The 17,802-nt window shown below is 36.9% G+C and overlaps 1 protein-coding gene across 1 annotated transcript in view; it reads right to left on the minus strand.

Moving 5' to 3' along the window:
- Positions 1-17,802, minus strand: part of CPSF3 (cleavage and polyadenylation specific factor 3, 73kDa) — a 22,229-nt gene that overhangs the window by 3,845 nt on the left and 582 nt on the right. Inside the window, exons 2-16 of the mRNA XM_010566748.1 lie at positions 17,736-17,791; positions 16,979-17,042; positions 16,213-16,310; positions 15,146-15,274; positions 14,002-14,179; positions 12,253-12,342; positions 11,023-11,173; positions 8,553-8,728; positions 8,014-8,172; positions 7,094-7,240; positions 5,922-6,074; positions 4,834-4,942; positions 3,993-4,091; positions 2,801-2,895; positions 2,142-2,229 (exon numbers count right to left, since the gene is read on the minus strand). Of these exons, the coding sequence (XP_010565050.1) occupies positions 2,142-2,229; positions 2,801-2,895; positions 3,993-4,091; positions 4,834-4,942; positions 5,922-6,074; positions 7,094-7,240; positions 8,014-8,172; positions 8,553-8,728; positions 11,023-11,173; positions 12,253-12,342; positions 14,002-14,179; positions 15,146-15,274; positions 16,213-16,310; positions 16,979-17,042; positions 17,736-17,791 (1,792 nt within the window). The remainder of the gene's footprint in view (positions 1-2,141; positions 2,230-2,800; positions 2,896-3,992; positions 4,092-4,833; positions 4,943-5,921; positions 6,075-7,093; positions 7,241-8,013; positions 8,173-8,552; positions 8,729-11,022; positions 11,174-12,252; positions 12,343-14,001; positions 14,180-15,145; positions 15,275-16,212; positions 16,311-16,978; positions 17,043-17,735; positions 17,792-17,802) is intronic.

Raw genomic sequence — 17,802 nt, forward strand, 5'->3', positions numbered from 1 at the left:
AGGGGGGGGGGGGGGGGGGGGGGGGGGGGGGGGGGCTAGACACTGTCACTAACAAGTCATACAGAGAAAGTGGGGACTACCAAAAGTCAGGCCAAGTCAGATATTACAATAAGAAATTTAAAAAATTAGCAAAACAGCAGAAGTTTTTTTCAGCCATATAAAGGATAGGGGAAAAAAAAAAAAACCAGAACACCCCCCAAAAAGGAGGCCAAAGTACCACCAAAAAATAAAATTTGTATTTTTGGTTAGTTTCAGTAGAGCAGAACATAAGGGTGTGGCTACAAGTGCTGATATAAACTGAAAATGATCACAACCAAGATAAGAAAATTACAATCTGAATTTGCTTAAATCAAGGTGGCTGGTAAACCTTTATCCCCAAATAAAGTAAGAACTGCTATGTGACTTTATAAACCTATGAAAAAGGATTTTTTTTTTTAAATTTGTTGAGTCAGGTATGGGACTAGGCACCTAAAGAACACTGATTACTATTTTATATAAAGTCATTAAAATATATAATAAAAAGACAAGCGGAGTAACCCAGGGAAAATAAACACCCATTTGTCCATATAGCTCTAGTGCTTTCCATGCTGGCTGGGAAAGAAAAATCTACTAGAAGTGTTATGAATAAAACATCACATGGGGTTCACAGAGACAGATCAATCCAGACCCCTCACTATCAGTCTCTGGTAATTTAAAATTATCAGTTATTTTAAGGATACATTGTAGAACTTGACCATCAGCCTTCACTATAGGATCTGATACAGAATGACATGAAAAACCCTGAGGTAAGATGAGAAGATGTGTACAGAATTTTTAACACTGGAACTGGTTAAAAGGAGGATGATTACAGAATGAGTTGACAGGGAAGTTGGAGGCCCAAGGGGTGATAAGTACAGGATATGGCACTGAGACTGCTTTGAAGGCTTCCGGGTTCAAGCACACACCTCAGATGTGTCCTGGGTTCATGTCAGAAGGACCTCCTCACCTCCGCCTCAGTACTCTAGTTACCACACAAAGGAAAAGTGGGCACCAAGGTCACATCTGCCACTGGTCCCCTATTTTATGGTCACAGAGCACGCCTGCTGGGCATTACAGACATACCCCTTGAGTTTGACCTTGGGATTAATTTAAGACAATGTCTACTCATATTGCCCTTTTGCTGAAAAAGCCCAACAAAACCAACCACCAAATGGTACTACTTTTATGTAACACCCAAGGAACAGAATTTTGGGTTCTGCTTGCCTAACCATATCCAAACTGCAGATGAATAATGCTCTAAGATGGATACCCAAATGTCACTTATTTCACTAGGTGAGCAAGGGCACACAAAGGCAGAATTTAATAAGATCTTCGTAAGTAAAATAATGCAGGTAGTGACAAAAAGTGATTTAAGCCCCTAGAAAATAAAAAAAAATTCCTTATTTTATTTTGATAAATGGATTATCATTAAATTATCTGTGTTACTGCGTTGCCAAGCTGCCAACATTTATCCTCAGTGGCCAACCCAATATTCAATACTTGCTCCAGATTCTTAGCACACTGACATACATGTTCAAAAGCAAAACAGTGGAACAAAAACTATAAACTATCATCACTAGTAATCCCAACAAAATTGCTGTGATTCTTGAACAGCAATGTCAAACCCAGCATCTGATGATGCTATCACTACCCAATAATGTTACTTGGTTACAGGGTCTGCGTAAGTGTAATTGTGAAGTTAGTCTGGCTTTTTTTCAGCATTGTCTACCTAACTCTTTCTGGTGTACACTCATAGGAATACCACTCATGAATGGTAATCACAACTTTCAAATAAGAAACTGAAATATTTAAATGGGATATCATAAATTGTTTATGTACAAAAAGGTAGAGTAACGTTTAACTTATTTTAAATAAGGTCATGTTTTCCATCAGCTACCAGTTGCCCTATAAAAGAAAGTTTCAACAAATGAACGTGTTATAAATAATGAAGACCAAGTTGTAATTCTGTTTTTAAGTAGCAAATCTTACTCCCTAAATCATAAGGAGATGAAGTACAATAGAGGGATTGCAATCTATTGCAAGGCATTATATCCCTCTAAGCTTGACATGAAAAAATTAAGAAGAAATGCCTCAGTTAAATAAGCTTACACTAAACTTACTACCTTTCTGTATTTTGGGATTTGACTGAACTTCCAGTATCACTGTTGTCACGGTGTCTGCATACATATCATTAGCAGGATTTGCCACCCACTGGAAGATAAAAAAAAAATATTCATAATTTGACCTCATTATTTGGGCTGAGTAAATAATGCAACAGAAAAACAATGTAACATTCATTGTGTTCTATTTGCTTTTCTCTGAATTTTAGCTTCCAATGACTGTCATACATTTTACACCAAATTATTAACTACTTCTAACTTGGTATATTCCCGTAACTTCCCATGAAAAATTCAAGCTGTTGAATGTTTTTGAGCACATTTATGGAATAGTTATTGATTACCACAACTATTTTGGAGGTGGGGAAAGGGGAAGGAGGGAACACCATTTGACATTATTTCCAATTACTATTTGCCAAATAAAAAAGGGCACTGAATCTGCCATTATACTCTTGAGTCACAGCAAAAAAGAAACTAGCAGTGGCTAAATAAAACAATATGCACCAACACAGGACCATAGCTCAAGGAGAATTTCATTCTAGCTTTCATTCTATTTGTCATCCAACAGAAAATCACTTAAAACATTTAACTCTGCATGGCATCTATATGATACTATTCCAGAAACTGGAGAACAAAGTACTTCTTTCTCCCTCACCAATGCCCACCTCAAGGACTACCATGCCTGGTTCCTGGATCACAGTAATATTTTTGAAAACCTTCAGGGCTGGTTTTTGTTGGATCTCTATTTCTTCTACATCACCTAAAAAGTGACAACAAATGGTTAGCAAGAATAAAATTACACTGAAAGCAAGAATATCTTTATCTGCATAAGAAAATGGGTCATTTTAAGAATATGTCTGTTGTTATCACAACTGCTCAGAGCAGCTCACAAAATGGAAGCGCATACTCTTTTCCCTTACTTGACAATGTTATTTTCTTTGTTCTGGATTGTTTGGGGTTTTTTAGTATGAAATATTGGCCATTTTACTTGTTTTGAATTCTCATATTTGACTGGCTTAGTACACTGATGTGAGTACACGAATGAAAAAGAAAACAAATGAGAAATTCAGTACTCCGTTTGCAGAATTAACCAGCTCCTCTTATACTCTTAAAGGATAACCCATTGCTTACATAAGCATAGAACTTAAACCAAAGCATGTGTGCCAAGTAGCACTCAGGTTGAGACTTGAACATCAAATAAATCCAGGTTTTCTCTTCACTAGTGATATAGAATTAGATTCTGACACTAGGGAAGAAAAAAAATTCCTGAGCTTTAAATCTGGGAAGGATCCTGCCTTTAATGAACTAGGACAGGAGCTGCCTCTAACCTTTAAGAAAGCTAGACAGGGGCACTGGGGATCACACTAGTGGCACATTTAAATGGCTTCTGACTCAGAAAAAGCCAACAAGGTTAGATTCTTGCCTCTTGGGGAAGGATATAAGAGGCTGTCTGTCACAAAGGAGGACAGAGCTTTTGTTTTTATTAACTGGATGGCATTACCCATGCTATTTTGGGGCTGGAGATAAAAGATCAATTAGTAAATTTTACATCAGAGTGGCTATAGCACTCACTTTGGGAGCTGACAGGAGACAAAAATTGGCCTAGGCTCTATATTGGTATATGCTCATGATTCTGTAATACTACTACAGTAGAATTCCCCCAAAACAATGTGTCATACTCATGAACTGGATCTGGCAGAAGCTGCATAATCTAATGAAAGTTGTAAAATATGAAATTGTGGCATTTCAGTTACTGGGGAAGAAATTTCCACTCAGAAGACCTCTGAAGACTGGAAGTTGTTGTTTTAAAACAAGTTGAGCGCTACAAATCATGACCATGTCTTTCCAAATACGCACCAGTAAGTTTTTGTAGCTGATAATAAAGCAGATTAAAAGGGCCTGTATATGGAATGGCTTGTGTCTGCGTTACAGTGCTCATCGCCAAGTCTGTATAATCTGAAAGAATTTTAAAAAGTACGTATTAAAAATTATCCTTTTACTTCTTAAAAAATAAAATTGCCACTATAGATAACTAATGGCTTTAAGACAGAGGGTTGAAAAGAACAATTTGTAAAGATTTGCGTCTATTGTACGATAAATAATATACTTGTGGTTAAGAAACCAGCAAGAGCTTGTTATTTTATCATACCCATTAGAGGCAAACAATGAACTAAGACAGCAGAATTTATTTCCCTCAAGCTCTTCTGACCTTACATATAATTATTCTTCTATTTTGAAAACAGATCAATTTCTTTAGTAATGAATAGCATAGGAGCAACATACAAATATTTTCACTGTACTGTAACTTCTTACACTAAAAACTAGTAACATTTTAGAAACTGGCAGGACAATTGATCAAGGTGCTTTTCTGTTCTCACTGGCATGTTTTATGCCATTTCATGCAGAGGAAGAAGTTTTAAGTAACTAGAAGGGAAATGGAATTTTGCTGCTTCTCCGTTACAGAAAGAATAGAGAAGATTTTAAACTTCAGTGGACAATGAATTGAATGCTTTTCTTCTCACTACAACAGTTCAGAACTTTAGGCAAACCTAAACCAAAATAAAACCAAGCTGTTCACTAACTGCTTACCAAACACAAAATTACAGAAAAAAACCCCAGTATTGTATATGTTTTAATGAAAAAAGAAAGATACAGTAAGTTTCAATTACCTACTGAGCACATCACTGTCTTTACTTACTGGAGAGGTCACGTGGAGAAAGGATGTGATAGTTAAAATTTCTTTTAACTAGGATTCCAGAAATTCTCTGTCCTTGCTCTGGTTTCTTATCTGCTAAAGAACCCATCACCTGGAAAGAAAAAACACACATAGTGCAACAAGGCAATCTGAAGTATTCATTGCTATGGAGATGTGTTGTGGTTTAACCCCAGCTGGCAACTAAGCACCACACAGCCGCTCGCTTACTCCCCCCACAGTGGGATGGGAGAGAGAGAATAGGAAAGAGTAAAATCGAGAAACTCGTGGGTTGAAATAAAGACAGTTTAATAGGTAAAGCAAAAGCCACGCATGCTAGCAAAGCAAAACAAGGAATTAATTCACTGCTTCCCATGGGCAGGCAGGTGTTCAGCCATCTCCAGGAAAGCAGGGCTCCATCACACGTAAGGGTTACTTGGGAAGACAAATGCCATCACTCCGAATGTCCCCCCTTCCTTCTTCCCCCAGCTTTATACACTGAGCATGACATCATATGGTCTGGGACATCCCTTTGGTCAGTTGGGGTCAGCTGTCCCGGCTGTGTCCCCTCCCAACTTCTTGTGCACCCCCAGCCTACGTGCTGGTGGGGTGGGGTGAGAAGCAGACAAGGCCTTGACTCTGTGTAAGCACTGCTTAGCCATAACTAAAACATCTTGGCATTATCGACACTGTTTCCAGCACAAATCCAAAACATAGCCCTATATACTATAAAGAAAATTAACTCTACCCCAGCCAAAACCAGCAGAAGATGAAATGTAGTTTTCTCAGAAAAATCAAACATAGTATAATATTAACTCTGAAAATAAAAGGTTAGAGTAACCAACAAACATTCTGAGATGTAACACAAGAAAAGGTTGGAAGAGTGAAGAGCCAAACAAACAAAAAAAACCCACCAAAAAATCCCCCAAAACTAAACCCCAAATACAACACTAAACGCAAAACATTCACATAGGTTGAGTCCCTGGGAAACATACACGATCCAAACCCTATTAAAAATAGAGGCTTGGAAGAAAATGTGTAGTTTTTATCCCAGATGAAAATACTGTTGTACAGATAAAACACTGATTTTATACCTTTGCAAGTTTTTCTCCTCTGAAGTTTAATGTCACAGCTTCAGTATTCCTAGGATTATGAACTTCTATATGAACTTCATCATTATCCTCATATTCCCGTATCAATGCTGCTTTCAATCTGGCCATTTCATTCTGCTCACCATGAACTAAAATCTACAGGAAAGACAGTTTTTCTTTTAGCAGAAGTTATTTGTCCAACCAGACATGTTTGGTAAACAAATTATCCAAGAAAACTGCTGTCATGTACCTCATCTTTATAAAAATGTAATTTCATGACATCACAATATATGAAACATTAGCTTAATTATATTACGTAGTTCTAAGTTTGTCTTTGAATTCTATGCATCATTCAAAGGCCTAGATTTCATGATCCTGAGTATTAGTGGAAAAAACCATGCAAATAAGCAGAACACATTACAGAAACTCCATTTAACTTTTCAAACACAAACACATTGTATTATGAAAGGGAAGTATTAACTTAAATTCAACAATAAAATCTAGTTAGCTTTACAGTTTTGTGTCTGCATGTAGATAAATATAAACATAATAAACATGCAATTCAGAGAGGATGCTTCACAGTTCTCAATTCACAATTTTCTTTGCCAAGTTAAATCCCCTCTTCTTCTGCTATGATTTCTCTTCTTTCTTACCTGTGCTTGCACACTGATTCTCCTCCAGCCTCAGTAAATTTCAGATCCTAGTCCCCATTTTCATATTCTGGTCCTTCACACCTCCTGCTCCCTGTGATTTACTCACTCTTTTACCCGCAAGTGCTGCCTTTGTCTTTTGGTGCCTGCTACATACCTTCAAATCAATGTTTTCTTGTTTATTTTGGGGCAAATTCCAGTGAACTATTCCAATACCAGTGTCTCCAACTTAATGTCGTCCTATACTGTATCTTACTTGTGCAAAACACTGCTAAACTGGTTATGGACCATACCACTTTCCTGAAAGTCATCCCCAGATATCCCACATGCAAGAGCAATGTCAAGAGCAAGTTCCTCTACTTTGCTAAGGTAACATGATGAAAAATGGTTAAAATATCCACCTTTTATTATTCAATGCATAGGGATACTGGCTACTTATAGACACCAGTACCTGCCTTGATGCTTCAAGGCTGTGAACCGGTTTGATGAATCCTACTCTGGAGAAATGGCAGCATGTATACTAACCACATGTGGAGGTTTCAGGGCCCTGATAAATTCACTAGTTTGTTGATAATCTGTGTGAGCAGAGAAAGAAATGTAATCCACAGACATCTTCAGTGGGAGTTTTTGCCCTGACATAGTTGTGATCTCTTCAGGTTCAGACATGATGTGCTAGAAAAATAAAAGAGCACTTTAAATAAAAAATTGAAAGCTTCCTACAGACACCATATAACTAATGCTTTACATTTCAAAAATCAATGAAATAATATTGGCAGCCAGGTTGAATATGAAGAACTGAAAAAAATCTCTCAAATTTCACAACACACACACTCACAAATGAAAAAAACATGCATAACACACACCATTTCATCTTTTGCATCCTCAGCAGATCTGGGAGTTCATTCTTCTTCCAGATACATCTCTCTCAAATTTACATTGAAATTATAACAAGCGTGTGACTTCTATCTCTAAAGGCAAAACTAGATGCTCTGGTTGCCCTTAGCTGCTGGAATTTGGAAGGAAGGATTTCATTCTCTACAACCAGACAGTGGCACAACATGTGCAAGGCAGTCTGATCTCTGACACCTAAGCAGTGTTAGATTTAACTACTCCTCTCTAATTAGGGTTAGGGCACCCCTCTCAAAAAGTTAAACGGTGGAGGGGTCTAAAGATGGAGAAAAGTATTAATCATTCTTTCTCATGACAAGATAACTGCTCCTAGAAAAGATCATTCTGTATAACATCACTGGAAATAGCCATATGCAAATTTTCTGTACTTTTCATTAGTATTAGCCAAAAGCAGTAAGTTTTCACTACATAATTATGCATACCTGACAATGCAGGTTGTCAGTAAATCCATGTAACGTTGCTATTGGCCAATTCTTTTTAAACACAACATGGAATACTACTTCATATGAAGAAGTCGTGATGCATTAGCAACTCACCTTAGCAAGCGTTCCTTCAACACAGTACCCTGCTATAATTACTCCGTTTCTCTTATCTGTGCACCAGCTCTCAAACAACTCTCTAGATAAGCCACTCTGCATCATACCTGGGGAAGCCATCACAACACTTGGGCCAATATCATCAAAATGATCCATACTCTAAATGGACAAACAGCATGAATATCAGTTACCATAACCCACTTAAATAAGGACAGCCTTGCTGCACCCTTGAACAACATACAAATAGAGCCCTATGTTCACCAATTGTATCCCATCCTCATAAAAAGTGCCCTTTGCAGGAAAGTTCCTCCTATTGATGCCCATAAAGAGCAAACCATAAGCACAGGGATCTAGAGAGGAAGAAAAGTTGGGGCATAAGCTCCCCTCAGCCAGCCCTCTAAATACTGGGATAGCAGATAACTCACATATAAACCTGTACCTAATGAATCTATTGGATAGTAAACATGCAAACTATTCAGCAAATATGAACTCTTCTGTCACCCTTCCTCTTTTGTAAGACAACCTTATCTCAAGCTTACCTTCAGATTACTAATATGCTTGAAAACAAATGGATTGTTGATGTTAATTTGCTTGCGGATTTTGTCATTCATGGCATTGACATATGTCTGATAAACTGCCATACATTTCTTTGCCAAAGAGGAGGCATAGTATATAGGGATATCATGGAGTTCAGGATGATTCTGCCAGTATTCATCTAAAAAACCAAAAACAATGAAAAAAACCCCAAACAAAACCCCGTAACCACCAACCAAAAAACCACACAAACCTGTCCAAAGCATTATCTCCAAAATGCATGCTTCTCAGAAATGTTAATACTTCTTGTAAAACAGATTTAGCAGTGGCTTTTTTTATTTTTATTACAGCAAATCACAGACTTGCTTTTTTTCACCTGCTCTACTAAAGAAGAAAAAGCAATCACCAACTAAAAATGTATACAACTAGTACAAACAAACAGGCAAACAAACAAGAAAAAGATGAACTTCTGATATTTTTGGCAGGTCAAATTCCAATCAACCACCGACTTCAGCTACAAAGTATAAAGTGTACACGGTATTACACAGCAATAAATCTACATTTACAACAATGCAAGTTTTACTACACCGCTGCAATAAAGCTAAAATGTCTCTGTCAAATATTAATTATACATCTAACAGCTAGGGACATCTGCACATAGATATGTTGGTGAGAATTCACTGTATCAAAGTTCTGTAAAACAAATGTGTGGAGTTCAAGGCATGTAGGTATCACCCAGTTATCAAGCCTGGTTTCTTGTATATCACCAACAGTTATATTTTACAAGCTTAACAAACAAAACCAGGAAGAAAGCCTTCACTAACCACAATTTAATTTATCACTGATGACAGTAGCCATAACCTTTACTAAACACAAAGAAGAGATCTGAATGCAGCTACAAAAACATAACTTATTTGTTTTCCCACTTGGATACAGTTCTGCTAGTCTAAAACATATTTATATTGCGTAAGTGAGGAACAATAATCCAAAAATAGAGGTACACTCTTTTGGCTGTATTTGTACATTTAAAATGATACAGCTTTAACCTAACATTTTTCATCTGCAGACAAAGCTATTCAGAACATGTCAGAGAGGCTCACTGCCATGATTATCTTAATAAGCCCAAGTGTAAGGTGGAAACGGCCAATAAAAGATAACCAACAGCAGGACTTAAGAGTGACAGTAAAAGACTGTACTCGTTGTCACAATCTTCTGTACCACAACACAGTATTTTATTTTTTGTCATGCACTTGTGGAAAGAAGAAAAACAAACACAGAAGTCTGCAGGCTCAGTTATGTAGGCATGTGAGATGCAATTGCATTTTCTATCTAATTAAGCATCCAACTGCATGTCTAGCTTTACTAGATGTGTTTACAAGCTTATCTTTAGAAACTCATTTTAATATCTACACACAGCAAGGAGAGGCCAACAAATTACAAACTAATGGCTACACAAGATTTAAAATGTTCAGTTTTTATCTCCTCTATAAAATAAAAAACCTTCAATCAATGATAAGTAGTAAATAATCCTACATCGAATATTACCCCATGCCTAGATCCAAATTTATTAATATTTGAATAGACCAGTAACACATTTTGAAAACAAACTAGTTTCTAATGTTGAACTAAACTGAAACAGAAAGTGAGAAGAATTTCAAGTATATTGGGTAACACTTTAGATTCAATATTCCTAAAAATAAGTATTTTAATTTGGAGACAGTTACCTTTTAATCTTGCCAGCATTTTCATGAACAAAAAGACTAGTGAAAAATCACGTAACATAGTACAAATTAAATGTGCTAAAAGGAAGCAAAGAAGCCTGGAAATAATGTATTTAAAAACTGTTTTATCCGAAGTACCTTGTAACAACTACCTATATATTTTATGTGAAGTGGCTTGTTATGATCATGTATAACTCTGCACCCCCCCACTACCGCCCCCCCATTTTTGCTCTTCTTAACAAAGCCTAATTTGCTTTCCCATTATCATTAGGACTTTAGAAATGCTGGAAGTGTCTGTTATGGTCTTTTCAGTTTTTCCTATAATGAATTCTTCATATAGGTTTCTGAACTAAAGGGCAAAGATAGTGAAACTTTGCAACAAAATACACCTTTTCTTAGCAGTACTGTTTAAATAGAACAGTTGTTGTGATTGCTTACTTTTCAAGCTGTAATAATAGTCCCTATTTGCTGAAATCCTGGTTCAACAAGATTCAAAAGTCAAACACATATTACCATGCCATTACCCTTTCCTTTCTATGTCTCTGTCCTACCTCACAAAGCAGAACTGCCTTGATTGGTTTATTGGATTTTTTGCATTTGAGCAAACATGCATTATATATTCTCGGGTAATTAACATGCTGGAAAATGGCTGAAGAGTTGCTTAGAAAATTGTTATATCTGAAAGACTGCACATGAAAACATTCTCATTTAACTTTATATGCCTTTTATAAAGAGGAGCTGGAAAGGTACATACCTAAAATTAAAAGTAGTTCTTGAGCTCGTCCCAGGGCAAACACAGGAATAAGACCTCTACCTCCTCTATTTACAATGTCATGAACAGTATTACAGAATCTTGCCTCTCGTTCTTCCCTTTTTTCATGAATATGAGTACCATACGTGGATTCCTACATATAGAGAAACCGAATATTAAAAGTACTGACACAGAGACTAATTCTTGCTCTTCTGCTCTGAATCCAACAAGAAAATGCAGAAAAACATACTGGTGTTAACATGGTGGGGAGGGGAAGGAGAGGTGAAGAGAAAAATTCAAACCCACCCCCAAATTCCCGTAACCACCTCCACTAAGATAAATAACCAAAACTTCCCCTCTCCCAAACCCCTCCCAGCAATTTGGAAAGACAGATCCTGTTGGGGGGAGGAAAAAACCACCAACACCACTATTAATTTTGATGCTTCTTTTAAGAGCTTTCAAATTTAACATACTTATTTTCCCAAGTAGAAATGCTGCCACTGCTTTGATGAAGGTGTTACCATGTTAACATGGCTCACTAGTGGTACATGTGCCACAGTTTAGAAACACCTAGCCTACAATACAGGAATTACACAAAACACAAGATTTTGATGTGACTTAAAATGACATTATCAGTTACAGAAAGCAGTTCGAAGGGACACAATAAATGAAATAATTTTAAGTGTTACTCTCAAAGATCCCACTGTTCGTTTCCAGATAAAACTGTTACTTCTAAAGTTTCCCCTGAGCTTCTGATTTTCCAAACATGGATTCCGAATAAACCCATATTGCTCAGAAACCAAAACAATATAAAACAAAAAATACAGTATAACACACAGGCTACTTCTACCCAGGACAAATTCTAAACATAGTTGGAAGTAGGTTAGATCTACTGAAGAAATATCTGGCTAAATTGGGGTTTGTACAACACATCTAGCAAACACTAATCGAAACCTAATAAATCTCCCATCTTGAAAAGGTTTGTCTAGAGGCTTAAGGAACTTCATCAGAAGAATTATAAAATGAAAACTAGACTTTTTAATAGAGTGAAAAGAAATGTTGGAGTGTACTAAACACCCAAGCATTCAGACATTTAACACAAATCACGTACTACCATTAAATCTCCACTAATGAGAAAGACTAAATGAGTCTTTCTCATTCCATTTTAGCTTTAAGTAATACCCCTATACATATTTAATTCGTAATATAATGAAATAATTTTGTAAAACTTACAATTATAAGAATATCGGGTTTAATGTTGGGAATCTCAGCTGCCATCAGATGTCTATCTTCCTGTCTTGAGAAATCACCTGTATATAAAAGCTATTGGAGACAAAGAGAAGCAGTTATTCTGATTACAGGTTCTACCAGGTCAGCAGTCTTTAAAAAACTGTTGTATAGGAATGATATTTTTTAAGTAAAGATGGTTTTAAGGAATTTATGATATAAAGATCACTTGTACTTTAACTGAAGACTCCTCTCACGTAGACAGTGCTTACAAGATTAGGTCAATAGTACTACAACACAAATATTTTACCCACAATAAGTAAAGGTAATTCAAGCAGTACCATAATTCCAACAGAACTAGGTAAACAATTATTAAGATTTTATTTTTTGTTTGGGATATAAAGGTGCCATTTTCAGCCTTTTCCATACATGTACTGACCATTAAGAAGTAAAAACTGACATAACAGAAAATACAGCAGGTCCTAAGTGGAAGTAAAAAGTAGGTAAAACTGCATTTACATATCAGAATGCAAATATAACGAATAATCCAATAAAATTACTTATTAAAAATTCTTCTAAGATTTTCTGATAGTAAAAGAAAAGGCTGTAATCTAGCAGATTTTCCAAATGGAATGATCGTGTTCCCCATTACACGAAGAAGTAATTTGTAACTGTTAGTAATTTTTAATGGATTCCTAACTGCAGGGTGGAATGCAGCTCTCTGTGGCCAAAATAATGGTTTGAAAACTGAGTATTTTTTACTTAACAATCATTCCTTGGATGAAAATGTGAATAATAATAAAACACAGTCAGCAACAGCAGATAACTGGTCTACAAGTAATCTATCATCACACTTCTCATTTGCTTCACAGGGAATTAAAGAAAATAATGGATATTAAAACTCAATCCATTTGAGTCATGCATAGCAAGCGGGAAATCTCTTTCTCCTTCATGCCTTAATCAGAAAAAAAACCCACAAAAAAGGCAGTAAGACATCTAAATTTTTTTGTAATCATTGTAAATCCAGTTCTATTTCCATACTTTTTTTAAACTTTTAAAATCCTCAATCATTATAAACCATGAACAAAGTCCTACTAGACAGCAAGCCTCAGAACCACCATCTCTCTTCCCTCTTCATGGCTGCATGAAACTTTTCTTGGGCAGTGATTACCCTACTGCACTCCAATTCATGAGATTAGTTTCATGTATCTGGTTTTGACACAGTGCTGCCTGTGATTATATGATGACTTATTTAATCTCTCTATGCCTAAAATTAATAATAATCCTATTTCTTTAGGTACTTTAGCATAAGAGTGTTATGAGAAAAATACAACTCGCATACTTAGACAAATGCCATTTAAGCATCAAGACAGGCAGACATGGTAAATCGGAATTACAAAACCAAACATCTGTTCATAGATTTTACTAAAATGAAGCTTCCATAAGACTGCCTCAGCTATCAGCTACCTCTGAGCAGACCAGCAGAAAAACTACATTTTTACTGGTTCCAAGTCTGACTCGTAACTCACTACCATAAAATCCAAACATCCTACCTGGTTCAATACACGTGTCACTTGCTAGTTCTAATCAATAAGCAAATACATGGTCTAAAGTCAAGGCCTCCCACCTTGACTTGAATCCAAGTCTATCTGACAGCTCCAGCCACAGTGGTGGGGCTTAACAGACAATAATAAATAATTAATGACTACATTAGAATTCAGGCATGATTTCAACTTTATAATAAAAAGAAAATACCTTCACACCAGCTATTTCAATCATAAACATGGCTGCTCCCAGAACATGGCCTGCGTGGTAACACCAGAATTTGATTCCTGCCACCTCTTTCACTTCATGGAAGTTGATGGTCTCAATCTTGTCCATGCTTTCTTCAAGGTCTGTTTCTGTATATAGCATGTCATCCGCTGATATATTACTAGATATAAGTGAAATGGCTAAATATCAGCTCATCTTACCAGCTTAGAATATGTAACAGTTGGAAAAAACTTTTCCTGGATTTTCCCCCACTGACAGTAAGACTTCCATTCAGTAACGCTACGTCTCCTACATTGGAAATCAAGTCCAGATACTCTAATGTAGTTCACCTAAGAAGAGATAAAGCATCTTTCTTTTGAAAGGCCATGCTAGACTAGTCTTTTCAGTTCAGGATCTGCTCTGTATTTGTCTAAAAGTACCAACAGATTCCCAGCCCTGGACAGAAATCTGCCACTCCGCTTGTAACAGTCCTCAAAAACTAAACTAAACCACACTTTTCCCATCAGCTCAGAGCAAACAAGTTAAAAGAGGACTGTTTATCAGGTTTCTGACCCAAGCTAGAATCTGCTGAGTTGAGATATGCTCAGGAGCGTTGCATTCACACAGAAAAGATATGTCAAGACATGTAACAGAAGAAAGAAAAAAAAAAAAAAAAAGAGAAAAAACCCCAACAACATGTAAGTAACAGAGCACTCTTTGTATATTTAATATTTAATGTGACCTTGTCCTGAAGAGTGATTTGTATCTTTAGGGGCTTAAAATTCACTACTTCTGCGAAGCTTAAGAAAAAACAGCCATTAAAAAGCATGATAACAAAAGAGTGTCTTAAGAAAGACAGATGGGGAAAAAATGGGATACTATTAAAGGTCCAAATAAGGCAAATGAAAAGAATGAGAGGAAAGAAGGGAAGATTTAGTATTTTTTTATTGATAGGAAATAATTTGAGACACACATTATCCATGAGGCAGTAAAATGATTCATTATTTCTAAACTGGTTATAATGTTGCTACTTGTGGCAACATCCAGGTTCATCCAGCCACCTTTGGTGGGTTCATCTTAAGTTTCCTCTGGGATATATAGGTGAAATAATTCAGGAGTTGAAGAGACAACCCCAGGGTCAGCTTACCTGACTTTGACATAGTCTGAAAGAAGCCATCTGTAAATAGCTTTTGTGGCATGAGTCATAAACGTCCTTCCTTTAAAACTTGTTTTCTGCAAAAACCATGGTAAAGCCCCACAGTGATCTAAATGGAAACTTAAAATAGACACACAAATCCAGTTAATACATTAACATGACGCAACACTAATACATATCATATAATTCACTACTTCGCTGGATTAACATAGCATCACGAAAATCCAAAAATCCAGAAAGAGAATTTTCAACCTTGTTGTTAACCATGCTGGTCTATATTCTGTATGCTAGTGACTAGAAACGTAATGAAGAAAAGGTAAGAGTAATACAGGAAATTCTCCATTAATTGCAAAGGTTTTATCCATATAATTTCAGAATTAACTTTTCTGTAATTTACATATAAATTTTGAGGGAGAAAAATAACAGGAACCAGGAACACAATAAATGTCAAAGATACAAGAAAGCTAACAAACGTGATCCTCAGTTTGCATGTTGGACACCGTGGATTAAAACATGAACTACTATAATAAAATTATCTGGCCACACTTCTAGCTTGACCTATCTTAAGGAAGTACTTTCGAAATACAGGTAGAACAAGCATACACCACGAAAACTCAAGATTTTATAGAGAACCAGTTATTACTGGTTAAATAATTTAGAAATGGCTCTCCTCATCTCTCAGCCCCTAGACAATATTTAAATGACATTCAAAGCTTGTGTAAGTCTCTGAGAACCTTTTTTGTTCAAAGCCAATACAGCAAAAACCCACAACCAATACTTTTCAGCAGTCTTTATGTGGAAAACTCATTCTAGAAGCTGTCACAATGGTGTTAAAGCAGGTCAGATTATAAAAAAGTCAGACATCACGGCGAGCTCAGAGGGGAGCGGTAATGTCAAAAGTGACCGAACATCCTTAATTTAAAAAAAGTTGGAAACTTATATAGATGGTAGTGGCATGGCAAAATTTAACACCTATTTTCAGCCTCTTTTAATAACCTACAAGTGAACACAGCTCAGACCATGACCTCAGTATATTTGTTGTTTTAGGTGCAACTTACTGACTAATTAGGAGGAGATCAATCTCAGCAGGATCTATTAAATCAATGTAAGGAAGAGCATCCATTCCTTCCAGTCCAGGATGGATTCCACAATCAAGCTGAAAAATAAAACAAAGTTAAAGCTTCTAACAGAACATATAAAAAACCCCTCTTCCATTTTGGTCTAAAATATAGTTACTAGTGACTGGTAACTTTTAGCATCATGCAAAAAAACCTATTTTTATCTTAAGCACTGCTTTTAGCATTAGATTCCACATCTTGGGCTTCTGTCTAAATGACTTATCTCCACTGGGAAATCTTTCAAAAGATTCCAGTCTTTGTTTATAATTTTGTACCTATGCAAGCCCTCATTCACCTTCAACAACATCTGAATACACAGAACCAGCGTATGCAAGTTATTTCAGCCACCATCTCAGACGACAGTTGGAAAAAGGAAAGAGAACATGTATGTGTTTATATGTGACTGTTTATGCATAACTGTTGGGAAACATTAGCTTTAGGTTCCACTGAAACCTAACATGTGTGAATTTTAGAATCCACACTTCAGACACATACATTCTGTTTGGGGATATGGATTTATTTTACATGACAGCCTCTGTAATGCCTACTATCATGTATGCTATATTATTCCAGAAAGCTACAAAATGTGCCTCTTCTACCACAGTGGCTGACTTCAGTGCAGAGGCTGAATTTAATCCATAACATCTTTTTGTGATCTTAAGTACTGTAATGACAGCGCATACAAATACATTAATGCAATAATTACCATTATTTTTCTTCCTTTAAACTCCAGAATGATGCATGACCTTCCTACTTCTTGGCCAGCACCTCTGCAAAAGGATGTCAAAGTCATCAAAATTAAAACAACGCACAATGTATAGATGCAACTGTATGCTGGATGCCTTTAGTGGGATTGTATTTCTGTGTGGAAATAATGACTGCACAGTCCTTTTAAGCTCAGGTGTTTAAAGTAACTGAACAGTTATATTTATCTCAATGGAAATGAGACCCTAGCAGAAATAAAAAGAATCTGTTTGGGGAAATTATTTTAGTCTCTTCTGGTTTTTATTGCATGCCTGTGCACTCGGCTCTCAAAGTACTGAAATGTATAATGAACGTAAAGTTTACTTAAGTAACAGATCACCTTGGGCTGAATAAGCTAGAAGTAGCATCTTCAGGTTGTCCAGAAGACAACTCTTGTGATCCTACCAGAGACACCGTCAAATTGCACCGGCATCTTTACCAGAGAAAGAAAAAATCAACCTGGAACACTACACAACGCTGCCAAAGTGCAAAAAGCAAAAAAGAGGTTTTTTGTTCAGACAACACTTCAACTGCGCGTAAGGGAAAGGATGCAACCCTTCTAACGGGGTGTGACCGCTATCCCGCAGGCTGCGGGCTGCCTGCTCGTTGCAAGAGCAAGCGACGACAAGCCGGGAGGGGAGAACCCCACCACCCCCCCCAGCAGCCGGGGATTTCGCGGCCTCGAGCAGGGCTTGCCTCCGGGCGCGCTCCCGCCTCACCTGCCGCGGCGGCACAACCGGCGCCCGGGGGCACCCCCCACCCCCGCGGGACAGGGCTTCCGCCCGC

Source organism: Haliaeetus leucocephalus, unplaced genomic scaffold, assembly GCF_000737465.1.
Source record: "Haliaeetus leucocephalus isolate CR32 unplaced genomic scaffold, Haliaeetus_leucocephalus-4.0 Scaffold217, whole genome shotgun sequence".
NCBI lineage: Eukaryota > Metazoa > Chordata > Aves > Accipitriformes > Accipitridae > Haliaeetus > Haliaeetus leucocephalus.